The sequence below is a fragment of the Ceratotherium simum genome, chromosome 4 (assembly GCF_057802395.1).
Source record: "Ceratotherium simum simum isolate JZ-2026a chromosome 4, ASM5780239v1, whole genome shotgun sequence".
Lineage (NCBI taxonomy): Eukaryota > Metazoa > Chordata > Mammalia > Perissodactyla > Rhinocerotidae > Ceratotherium > Ceratotherium simum.
Window position 1 is genome coordinate 40,496,623 of NC_141903.1, and position 13,178 is coordinate 40,509,800.

The 13,178-nt window shown below is 38.9% G+C and overlaps 1 protein-coding gene across 1 annotated transcript in view; it reads right to left on the reverse strand.

The window, feature by feature from the left end:
- Positions 1-13,178, reverse strand: part of DDX46 (DEAD-box helicase 46) — a 71,315-nt gene that overhangs the window by 17,507 nt on the left and 40,630 nt on the right. Inside the window, exon 16 of the mRNA XM_004420186.3 lies at positions 1,396-1,589. Coding sequence (XP_004420243.1) covers positions 1,396-1,589 — 194 coding nt within the window. The remainder of the gene's footprint in view (positions 1-1,395; positions 1,590-13,178) is intronic.

Below are 13,178 nucleotides of genomic sequence, written 5' to 3' on the forward strand. Positions count from 1 at the left end.
TTTATTTTTCCTTTTTTTGCTTTCATTCCCTTTCTCCACTACCTACTGTGCCATTCTACCCCAGCTAAACCGTATTAAATTCCTAGGATGTAGCTTTCCATATTTTTTTAAGACCAATAAAAGATATAAAAAACAGGTATGTGTGTCTGTGTATATATGTATGTATATATAATGTGTTTTTAAATGCAAAAAAGTAGTCAGCTACATCACCTCTCTGGGATTCTCTAAAGCCTAAGGCTTCACATGTCCCCAGTAGCTTTTTGATTCAGGCAAGAGAAAGACTGGAGTTGGAAGCCGAGGAACAGCAAATCACAATCAGAGTACCTTCTTCACAAAATACTCTGTCCCTACCAGTGTATAAATTTTAAAATATGGTTTAATATTTTGTTTCAGGAATCTTGGGAAAGTAACATAACTTCTATGTGCCTCAACTTTTCTCATCTATGTGCCTCAACTTTTCTCATCTATTGATTGGGGTAACATCCACCTCAAAGGGAAGTTGAGAGGATGACTTAGAACAGTGCCTGGCACTTAATAAGTACTCCATAAAAATAACATACTGCTATTAATATTATTATTGCTTCAGAATGCAGAAAAGTCCAGGGTTGGAATATCAAATATATCATCATCAATGCTTCCAAGAACAGAATATTCTGCTGCCTTCAAAAAGAGTAACTTAGGGCCAGCCCCGTGGCTTAGCTGTTAAGTGCGCGCGCTCTGCTGCTGGCGGCCCGGGTTCTGATCCCGGGGGCGCACCGATGCACTACTTCTCCGGCCATGCTGAGGCCGCGTCCCATATACAGCAACTAGAAGGATGTGCAACTGTGACATACAACTATCTACTGGGGCTTTGGGGGAAAAAATAAATAAATAAAATTATAAAAAAAAAAAAAAAAAAGGAGTAACTTAGACCTATATACTTACCAGAATACAAATGAATCAAAAAAGCTAGTAATACAATTGTGTGTTGGGGAGGAAGGGAGAGGAAGGAACAGGGGTGATAGGTGTGGGTATGAATGTATTTTATGATCCCATATTTTTTAAAAAAGTAATGAAAGATCCCAAACTATATGCATGTGTATATATATATAGGTATATAAAAATTTTTAGGCAGGAAAAAACAAACCTAAAAGGTTAACACAAACAGTTAACACTATCTGCCTAAAGAGAACAGCTAGGTATCTGATAATTTTAACAATACTCAGACACGTATATGTATATAAATGATGAACATCAACTATTCTCCATTCTCTGATGATTGAGGATTTTCAAAATGTCCCCATAACTCCTATTATCTACTCCTTAAAATCCTAAAGAAACACCTATATTTTAATATAATAGAAATCAACTTTAAAAAAACTTTTTTAAAAGTTGTTTTAGAAAAATTCTTTTTACTTTGTTGCCTGCTCTTCCAGTCCGTCCTGCTCGGTGCACATAATCCTCATAATGGTTAGGGCAGCTGTAATTTACTACAAGAATCAGATGTTTCACATCTAGACCTCGGGCAGCAACAGAGGTAGCCACGAGAAGTTTGCAGGTCCCATTCTTAAAGTCATTTATGATGCTATCTCTGTCATATTGATCAATGCCTGCAAGAAAATTAGAGAGAAGAGTTGTAAAACCACATGTTCAAATCAAGTTTTCCACTGCCTATGATACTCAGAAAAAGAAGTTAAACGTGGAGTAAAGAATAAATCCAACTTATATTGTCCAACAACTACGATACAGAAATAAAACACTAAGGAAATTTAAGGGCAAGATCAAAGGTTCCTGCTATTAACCTATATATGAATCTTCCAAATCTGCCCTTGTTTTGCCATCTTTCTTATATATAAAGCTTATAATTACAGAAGCCCAATATCAGAATCACTACCCGTTTGAGGGACAAAATGAGAAAAGGCAGGTACATTCAGCCTTTGAAAAGTACGTTTAAAATTTTGGGTAATAATATAGATTAATATTGATAAATATGTGAACACTAAATATTCTGTGTATGTTAAACTCAGGTTTTATGTGAAATCCTAGAATATTTCCTGCTTAAAAATAAGTTTCACGGTTTGATAGGATAGGATTGATAGGATTCACATCTTTCTCCTTCTCCTGCAGGTTATAGAGCCTTGCTATTCAGTTTTGAACAAGGAACAGAAGCAGCATCCCATGGGAGCTTGTTAGAAATGCAGAATCTCAGATCCTACTGAAACTACTAAATCAATTCTGCATTTTAATAAGATCCTTCGGTGATTACACATGCACACTAAAGTTTGAGGCATACTGGTAAATACCAAAATGTTTTATTACAAAATGCCCAGGTCATGGGGCCGGCCCTGTGGCTTAGCAGTTAAGTGCGCGCTCCGCTACTGGCGGCCCGGGTTCAGATCCCGGGCGCGACCGCTTCTCCGGCCATGCTGAGTCCATGATGGGGTACCCAGGAATCTCTAGTAATTAGAGACGGGCATGGGATAAATCTCAAACCGTGAAACTTATTTTTAAGCAGGAAATATTCTAGGATTTCACATAAAACCTGAGTTTAACATACACAGAATATTTAGTGTTCACATATTTATCAATATTAATCTATATTATTACCCAAAATTTTAAACGTACTTTTCAAAGGCTGAATTAAAGAAAGTATTTGGATCTTATATCAAAGAAACTAGGATCCAACCCTGTACTCAAAAATCTCGTAAGAAAAATTAATGGAATCAATATCAACATAAATTAAGTTTATAACTAAAAGATATCAAAACTTTTACTTTAGAATGAGGCATCTTGACTATTAACCCAACTGCATGTTTTACTCCATGGAATTGAATATAATACACTAACTGAGCATATGGGATGGCTGCCCAGCAACCATTAACCTTCTTACTTTGTGTGTGTGTGTGTGTGTGTGTGTGTGTGTGAGGAAGATCAGCCCCGAGCTAACATCCATGTCAATCCTCCTCTTTTTTGCTGAGGAAGACCGGCCCTGAGCTAACATCTAGTGCCAATCCTCCTCCTTTTTTTTTTTCCCCTTTTTCTCCCTAAAGCCCCAGTAGATAATTGTATGTTGTAGTTGCACATCCTGCTAGTTGCTGTATATGGGACACTGCCTTAGCATGGCTGGACAAGCGGTGCGTTGGTGCGCGCCCAGATCTAAACCCAGGCCGCCAGTAGCAGAGCGTGCGCACTTAACCACTAAGCAACGGGGCCGGCCCACCCTCTTCCTTTTTAACCTAACCTCAATGTTGTTCACATATCCACCGAACACAGGGTCACATATATCAAACTGGAGATGAGCCTAATTCTCAGTCTCAGGACGTGAATCATGATTAGTGTAAATCAGCCCGACTCCAACCTTCTGGGCTCAGATTGCCTTTACACTCTTAAAATTATTAAGGATCAGACCCAGAGAGCTTTAGTTTACATGGGTCATCTCTATCCGTATTTAATGTATTAGAAACTAGAACTGATGGGCGGCCCTGTGGCTTAGCGCTTAAGTGCGCACGCTCCGCTACTGGCGGCCCGGGTTCGGATCCCAGGCATGCACCGACGCACAGCTTCTCCAGTCATGCTGCAGCCACGTCCCACATACAGCAACTAGAAGGATGTGCAACTACGACATACAACTACCTACTGGGGCTTTGGGGAAAAAAAGGAGGACTGGCAATAGATGTTAGCTCAGAGCCAGTCTTCCTCAGCAAAAAGAGGAGGATCAGCATGGATGTTAACTCAGGGCTGGTCTTCCTCACAAAAAAAAAAAAAAAAGAAAGAAACTAGAACTGAGGCTATTTTAAAATACTTATTAACTTGTTTAAAAATAGCAATAAAGCAATTGCATGTTAAAATTAAAAACATATTTTTACGAAAAATAACTTTTCCAAAACAATAAATTTATTAAGACACTTTACATTTTTGCAAATCTCTTTAATGTCTGGCTTAATAGAAGATAGTTGGAGTCTCATATCTTCTGCATTCAATCTGTTGCAATGTAACATGCCATGCAGCCTCTAGAAAACTATACTCAAGACCCATGAGAAAGTAAGAGTCAAAGAGGCAAGTAACAGGGTAGGGTTACTATGAAATGCTTCTGACCTCATGAACCCCCTGAAAGTCTCAGAGACCCTTAGGGGTCCTAGGACAACACTTTAAGAATCATTAGTCATTCCCTTTGCCTATGAATGATTTAGGCATAAGCATGTCACGCAATTCTGACTAAAGAGATAAAAGAAATACAAACAGGGGATTACAGGGAAAAAGTTCCTTACTTATATAAAAAACACATTTCGGGCTGGCCCCGTGGCTTGGCGGTTAGGCGCGCGTGCTCTGCTGCTGGCGGCCTGGGTTTGGATCCTGGGCGCGCACCAACGCACCACTTCTCCGGCCATGCTGAGGCCACGTCCCACATACAGCAACTAGGAGGATGTGCAGCTATGACATACAACTATCTACTGGGGCTTCGAGGGGAAAATAAATAAATAATAAAAATCTTAAAAAAAAAAAAAAAACCACACACACATTTCCGTCAACATAGGAGAAGCTCTTATTGGACCAACCCCCCTGCAGATAACAACTATAAATTCTGGACAAAACATAAAGAACAACTACCTGAAGGCACCAGAGAGTGATTAAGAGCAGGCAAAAACTGGAAGGGAGTTGACACTTATAATTTTATTTATTTATTTATTTTTCCCCCAAAGCCCCAGTGGATAGTTGTATGTCATAGCTGCACATTCTTCTAGTTGCTGTACGTGGGACGCGGCCCCAGCATGGCCGGAGAAGCAGTGCGTCGGTGCGCGCCCGGGATCCGAACCCGGGCCGCCAGTAGCAGAGCGCATGCACTTAACCACTAAGCCACGGGGCTGGCCCAGAGTTGACACTTAGAAGAATGTAATGGCACTGGTTGAGTTCACAGGATTTTATTTATTTATTTCGAACTTTTTGTTTGGAGGCAGACCCTGGGCAGCCCAGGTAGGGAAGTCAAAACTTAAATAGAAACACAGTTTTACTAATAAGAAAAAACAGAAGAAAGAGTTCAGGACAAACTCAGGACCAGAAAATCACGGGATAAATCCAGGAAAGAACAACAGAGTGGGCACGCTCAACTGCACATAAAAACAATGCCCAAATTTCTGATCCCTAAACTACACGTGCACTGGGCAGAATTCGAGCAGCCTAGCAATGGCTAAAAGAAATTAATATAGATTTCAGATGCCGCCCATTACAACAAAGACTGTATTTAAAATGGGTCCAGCCAAGTTCAGCCCCTAATTAAAAAAAAATATATATATATATAAAAGAAAACATAACACGATTCAGACTCCACAATGTATGATTCACTCACAAAGGCCAGTATACAAACCAAAATTATTAGACATACAATGAAACAGAAAATATAAAACAAAAGCAAAAGAAAAGACAATCAACAGAAACTGACTTCAGATGACCAAGATGTTATCATTAATAGTCAAAGATTTTAAAGTAACTGTCACAACTGTGATCAAGGAAAAATTTTTTAAATGCTCATAATGAATGGCTAGGAGATCTAATTAGAGAAACAAGAAAATATGAAAGAGAATCAACTGGAAATTCTAGAACTAAAAAAATAATTGAATTTAAAAATTAACTAGATGGGCTTAATAGCAGATAAGAGATGGCAGAAAAAAACCTGAACTTGAAGACAAAGTCAAAGAAATGATCTAAGGGAAAAAAAGGTTGAAAAACAAACACTGAACAAAGCATCAGTGATATGTGAGATAGTATCAAAACGTTGAACATACACACAAGTGGAGCCCCCCGAAAAGAGAGACAATAGGGCAAGAAAACAAATGAAGAAATAACAACCAAGAATTTCCCAAATTAGATGCAAGACATAAATTTACAGATTCTAGAAGTTCAGTGAACCCCAAGTAGAATACAAAGAAAACCATACCTAAATTCACCTACCATATGACTCAGCCATCCCATTCCTGCCTATCTAGCTTAGGGAAATAAAACTCATGTTCACACAAACACCTGTGCTTGATTATTTAATAGCAGCTCTATTCATAATTGTAAAAAACTGGAAACAACCCAAATATCCTTCAATAGATGAAGAGACATACAAAGAGTGGTATATCCACACAAATATTACTCAGCAATAAAAAGAAATGAACAATGCAACAACCTGAATGGATCTCAAAGTCATTATGCTGAGTGAAAAAAGCCAATTGCACAGCATTAAGCCCTCATAAATCAATAATCACTCATATATTAAATCACAATCAATAAATGGATTGAATTCCCCAAAAGACACAAAGTGGCTGGGGCCGGCCCTGTGGCTTAGCAGTTGGGTGCACGCGCTCCGCTGCTGGCAGCCTGGGTTCGGATCCCGGATGCGCACCGACACACCGCTTGTCCGGCCATGCTGAGGCAGCGTCCCACATACAGCAACTAGCAGGATGTGCAACTATGACATACAACTATCTACTGGGGCTTTGGGGAGAAAAAGGGAAAAAAAGGAGGAGGATTGGCAATAGATGTTAGCTCAGAACCGGTCTTCCTCAGCAAAAAGAGGAGGATTGGCATGGATGTTAGCTCAGGGCTGATTTTCCTCCCCCCCAAAAAAAAAGACACAAAGTGGCTGGATGGATTAAAAAACAAGACCCAACAATATGCTGCCTCCAGGAAACATATCTCAGCTCTAAAGATAAACACAGGCTCAGAATGAAGGGCTGGAAGATGACACTCCAAGCTAATAGCAAACAAAAGAAAGTAGGTGTTGCCATACTTGTATCAGAAAAAGTAGACTTCAAGATAAAACAGGCAATGAGAGACAAAGAGGGGCAATATATAATGATAAAAGGGACACTCCACCAAGAAGAAATAACACTTATAAATATACACTTATAAATATATATGCACCCAACAGAGGAGCACCAAAATACATAAAGCAACTATTAACAAACCTCAAAGGAGATATTAACAACACAATAATAGTAGGGAACCTTAATATCCCACTTACATCAATGGATAGATCATCGAGACAGAAAGTCAACAAGGAAATACTGGAATTAAATGAAAAACAAGACCAGATGGACTTAATAGATATACATAGAACATTCAATCCAAAAACAGCAGAATACACATTGTTCTCAAGTGCACATGGAACATTCTCAAGGATAGACCATACGCTGGGAAACAAGGCAAGCCTCTATAAATTTAAGAAGATTGAAATCATAACAAGCATCTTTTCTGACCATAATGCTATGAAACTGGAAATCAACAACAAGAAAAGAACTGGGAAAGTGAAAAATATGTGGAGACTAAACAACACGCTAATGAACAACCAATGGATCATTGAAGAACTTAAAGGGGAAATCAAAAAATATCTGGAGACAAATGAAAATAAAAATACACCATACCAACTCATGAGATGCAGCTAAAGCAGTCCTGAGAGGGAAACTCATAGCAATACAGGCCCACTTTAACAAACAAGAAAAATCTCAAATAAGCAACCTTAAAGTACATCTAACAGAATTAGAAAAAGAAGAACAAACAAAGCCCAAAGTCAGCAGAAGGAGGGAAATAATAAAAATTAGAGCAGAAATACATGAAATTGAAACCAAAAAAACAGTAGAAATGATCAATGAAACTAAGAGCTGGTTCTTAGAGAAGATAAACAAAACTGACAAATCCTTAGCCAAACTCACTAAGAAAAAAAGACAAAAGGCTCAAATAAATAAAATTAGAAATGAAAGAGGAGAAATTACAATAGATACCACAGAAATACAAAGGATTATAAGAGAATACTATGAAAAACTATATGCCAACAAATTGGATAGTCTAGAAGAAATGGATAAATTCTTAGACTCATATAACCTCCCAAAACTGAATCAAGAAGAAACAGAGAATCTGAATAGACCAATCACAAGTAAAGAGACTGAAACAGTAATTAAAAACCTCCCAAAAAAATAAAAGTCCAGGACCAGATGGCTTCTCTGGAGAATTCTACCAAACATTCAAAGAAGATTTAATACCTCTCCTTCTCAAACTATTCCAAAAAGTTGAAGAAGATGGAACAATTCCTAACACATTTTACAAGGCCCGTATCACCCTGATCCCAAAGCCAGACAAGGACAACACAAGGAAGGAAAATTACAGACCAATATCACTGATGAACACAGATGCAAAAATCCTCAACAAAATATTGGCAAACCAAATACAGCAATACATTAAAAGGATCATACACCATGATCAAGTGGGATTTATACCAGGGATGCAGGGATGGTTGAACATCTGCAAATCAATCAATGTGATACACCACATTAACAAAATGAGGTATAAAAACCACATGATAGGGCCGGCCCCGTGGCTTAGCAGTTAAGTGCGCACGCTCCGCTGCTGGCGGCCCGGGTTCGGATCCCGGGCGCGCAACGACGCACCGCTTCTCCGCCCATGCTGAGCCCGTGTCCCACAGACAGCAACTAGAAGATGTGCAGCTATGACATACAACAAACCTACTGGGGCTTTGGGGGAAAAAATAAATAAATAAAAAATAAAATAAAATAAAAAAAATAAAAACCACATGATCATCTCAATAGACACAGAGAAAGCATTTGAAAAGATCCAACATACATTTATGGTAAAAACTCCCAATAAAAATGGGTATAGAAGGAAATTACCTCAACATAACAAAGGCCATATATGACAAAACCACAGCCAACATCATACTCAGTGGGGAAAAACTGAAACCCATTCCTCTGAGAACAGGAACAAGACAAGGGTGCCCATCCTCACCGCTCTTATTCAACATAGTACTGGAGGTTTGGGCCAGAGCAATTAGGCAAGAAAAAGAAATAAAAGGAATCCAAATAGGCAATGAAGAAGTGAAAGTCTCACGGTCTGCAGACGACATGATTTTATATAGAGAAAACCCTAAAGAATCCATCAGAAAACTACTAGAAATAATCAACAACTACAGCCAAGTTTCAGGGTACAAAATCAGCTTACAAAAATTGGTTGCATTTCTATACTCTAATAACGAACTAACAGAAAGAGAACTCAAGAATACAATCCCATTCACAATCATAACAAAAAGAATAAAATATCGAGGAATAAATTTAACCAAGGAGGTGAAAGATTGATACACTGAAAACTATAAGACACTATTGAAAGAAATGGATGATGACATAAAGAAACGGAAAGATATTCCATGCACATGGATTGGAAGAATATAGTTAAAATGTCCACACTACCTAAAGCAATCTACAGATTCAATGCAATCCCAATCAGAATTGCAATGACATTCTTCACCGAAATAGAACAAAGAATTCTAAAATTCATATGGGGCAACAAAAGACTGCGAATAGCTAAGGCAATCCTGAGAAAGAGGAATCATAATCCCTGACTCAAAAATTTACTACAAAGTTATAGTAACAGCATGGTACTGGCATAAAAATAGACACAGAGATCAATGGAACAGTACTGAAAGCCCAGAAATAAAACCACACATCTACAGACAGCTAATCTTTGACAAAGGAGCTAAGAACATACAATGGAGAAAGGAAAGTCTCTTCATAAACGGTGTTGGGAAAACTGGACAGCCACATGCAAAAGAATGAAAGTAGACCACTATCTTTTGCCATACACAAAAATTAACTCAAAATGGATCAAAGACTTGAAGGTAAGATCTGAAACCATAAAACTCCTAGAAGAAAATATAGGCAGTACACTCTTTGACATCAGTCTTTTTTTTTTTTTTTTGTGAGGGAGATCAGCCCTGAGCTAACATCCGTGCTAATCCTCCTCTTTTTGCTGAGGAAGACCGGCTCTGAGCTAACTTCTATTGCCAATCCTCCTCCTTTTTTTCTTCCTCAAAGCCCCAGTAGATAGTTGTATGGCATAGTTGCACATCCTTCTAGTTGGTGTATGTGGGACGCGGCCTTAGCATGGCCGGAGAAGCGGTGCATCGGTGCGTGCCCGAGATCCGAACCCGGGCCGCCAGTAGCGGAGCACGCGCACTTAACTGCTAAGCCACCAGGCCGGCCCGTGACATCAGTCTTAGAAGGATCTTTTCAAATACCATGTCTACCTGGGCGAGGGAAACAAAAGAAAAAATAAACAAGTGGGACTTCATCAGCCTAAAGAGCTTCTGCAAGGCAAAGGAAACCAGGAAGTCCCACTTGTTGAAGGAACAAAACAAAAAGACAACACACCAGCTGGGAGAAAATATTTGCAAATCATATATCTAACAAGGAGTTAATCTCCAAAATATATAAAGAACTCACACAACTCAACAACAAAAAAACAAACCACCCAACTAAAAAATAGAGTATATCAACAGACATTTTTCCAAAGATATACACATGGCCAATAGGCACATGAAAAGATGTTCAACATCACTAATCATCACAGAAACCCAAATCAAAACTACACTGAGGGCCAGCCCCATGGCTTGGCAGTTAAGTGCACGCGCTCCGCTGCTGGTGGCCTGGGTTCGGATCCCGGGCGCGCACCGATGCACGGCTTCTCTGGCCATGCTAAGGCAGAGTCCCATATACAGCAACTAGAAGGATGTGGAACTATGACCTACAACTGTCTACTGGGGCTTTGGGGGGAAAAATAATAAAGTTTAAAAAAAAATTAAAAAAAAAAAAAACTACATTGAGATAGCACCTTACACCTGTTAGAATGACTATAATCACCAAGACAAAAAATAACAAATGTTGGACAGGATGTGGAGAAAAGAGAACTCTCATACACTGCTGGTGGGAATGCAAACTGGTGCAGCCACTATCGAAAACAGTATGGAGATTTCTCCAAAAATTAAAAATACCATACAATCAATCCAGCTAGCTCACTACTGGATATTTATCCAGAGAACCTGAAATTAACACTTCAAAGAGACTTACGCACTCTTATGTTCACTGCAGCATTATTCACAATAGCCAAGACGGGGAAGCAACCCAAGTGCCCATCAACTGATAATTGGATAAAGATGTGGTCTATATATACAATGGAATAGGGCCGGCCCGGTGGCGCAAGCAGTTAAGTGCGCACGCTCAGCTTTGGTGGCCAGGGGGTTGCAGGTTCGGATCCCGGGCACACACTGATGCACCGCTTGTCAAGCCATGCTGTGGCGGTGTCCCATATAAAGCAGAGGAAGATGGGCACAGATGCTAGCCCAGGGCCAATCTCCCCCAGTAAAAAAAAAAAAAGTTAAAAAAAAAGAGGAGGATTAGTATTGGATGTTAGCTCGGGGCTGATCTTCCTCACACACACACACACAAAATATATATATATATGGGGCCGGCCCCGTGGCTTAGCGGTTAAGTGCACGTGCTCCGCTACTGGCGGCCCAGGTTCGGATCCCGGGCGCACACAGACACACCACTTCTCTGGCCATGCTGAGGCTGCGTTCCACATACGGCAACTAGAAGGATGTGCAACTATGACATACAACTATATACTGGGGCTTTGGGGAAAAAAAAGGAGGACTGGCAATAGATGTTGGCTCAGAGACGGTCTTCCTCAGCAAAAAAAAAACGAGGATTAGCATGGATGTTAGCTCAGGGCTGATCTTCCTCACACACACACACACACACACACACACACAAAAATATACATATATATACACACACAACGGAATACTAGTCAGCCATAAAAAAAGACAAAACCATCCCATTTGCAACTACATGGATGGACCTTGAGGGTATTATGTTAAGTGAAATAAGACAGACGGAGAAAGACAAACACCGTATGATTTCACTCGTATGTGGAAGATGAACAAACACCTGGACAACGAGAACAGATTAGTGGTTACCAGAGGGGAAGGGAGTCTAGGGGTGGGCATAAGGGGTAAAGGGGTGCATTTATATGGTGACACTGACAAATGATAATGTACAAGTGAAATTTTACAATGTTATAAACTGTTATGACCTCAACAAAAATTTTTAAAAAAGAAAAGAAAAAAGCCAATTGCAAAAGGTTACATAATGTATGATTGCATTTACAAACATTCTTATAAGAATACATCAGTGGTTGCCAGGGGTTATGGACAGGAGAAGAGTTAACTTTATAGTTACTTTTAAAGGGATAGGACAAGAAAGTTTTTAGGAGTAATAAACTACTCTGTATCTCAATTATGGTGTATCCCGTGGGATGGTTAAAGCAGCCAAAAAACTGGAAACAGCCCAGCTGTCCAACAGGAATGACTAAACAAACCATGCTATATTTATACAATAGAGTATTAGCAATAAAAGGGTAAATATCAGAACTACTGATATATGCAACAACATGGGTGAATCTCAAAAACATATACTGAGTGAAAGATACCTGACACAAAATAGTTCATAATGTATGATTAATCTGAAATTCTAAGACAGGTAAAACTAACATATGTTGGAAAAAAATTTTTAAAGTGGTTGCCTCTGAGGAGTAGGGGCAGGGATTAACTGAGGGAAATTTTTGAGGTCATATCTTAATACAGGTTTGGATTTCACAGCTTACACACGTTTATCAAAACTCATCAAATGGTGCACTTAAGATCTGTACATTTCACTATAGTTTATCTATAATTTTTTTATTAAAAACATTTTTCAACTAGTGTTAATAACATGCATATTGAAGTGAAACATGCTGATACTACAACTTACTTTGAAATGTATCAAAAAACTAAGAAAAACTGATGAATGAGTAGAAGAATAGATAGATGACTAAACGTGATAAATACAACAAAATGTTAATTATAGAATCTAGTATTGGATATTCAAGAGTGTTCACTATACAATTTTCTCAGATTTTCTGTGTTTGACAATTTTGGTAATAAAAATAAGGGACAAAAAGACACACAGACATATGGAAAACAGTCCTTCTTCTTCAAATGAAAGTTGTCCTATCTGGAAGTGATGACTCAAACTGCAGAAGCCTTTTTGCTGCCGTGAAGAAAGCTAGCTTAAGAAGTAAGTTAATACGCTCAGGATGGGGGCACAGCAACTACAATATGGTGGTGACGTTGAGCCACCGAATGAAAGAATCCAGGAGTCACTTCGCCATGGGATTTCATGTTTTGTAAAACAATAAAAATTTCTCAGGATTTAGGGCAGCGGAGTTCATATTTTCTGTTACTTGCACAAAAACAAAAGAAAGAAGTAACTGATTAATAGTACATATGAAAGGCCTCAATGAAGCATTGTGCCCTATTAAAAAATAGGTCTCTG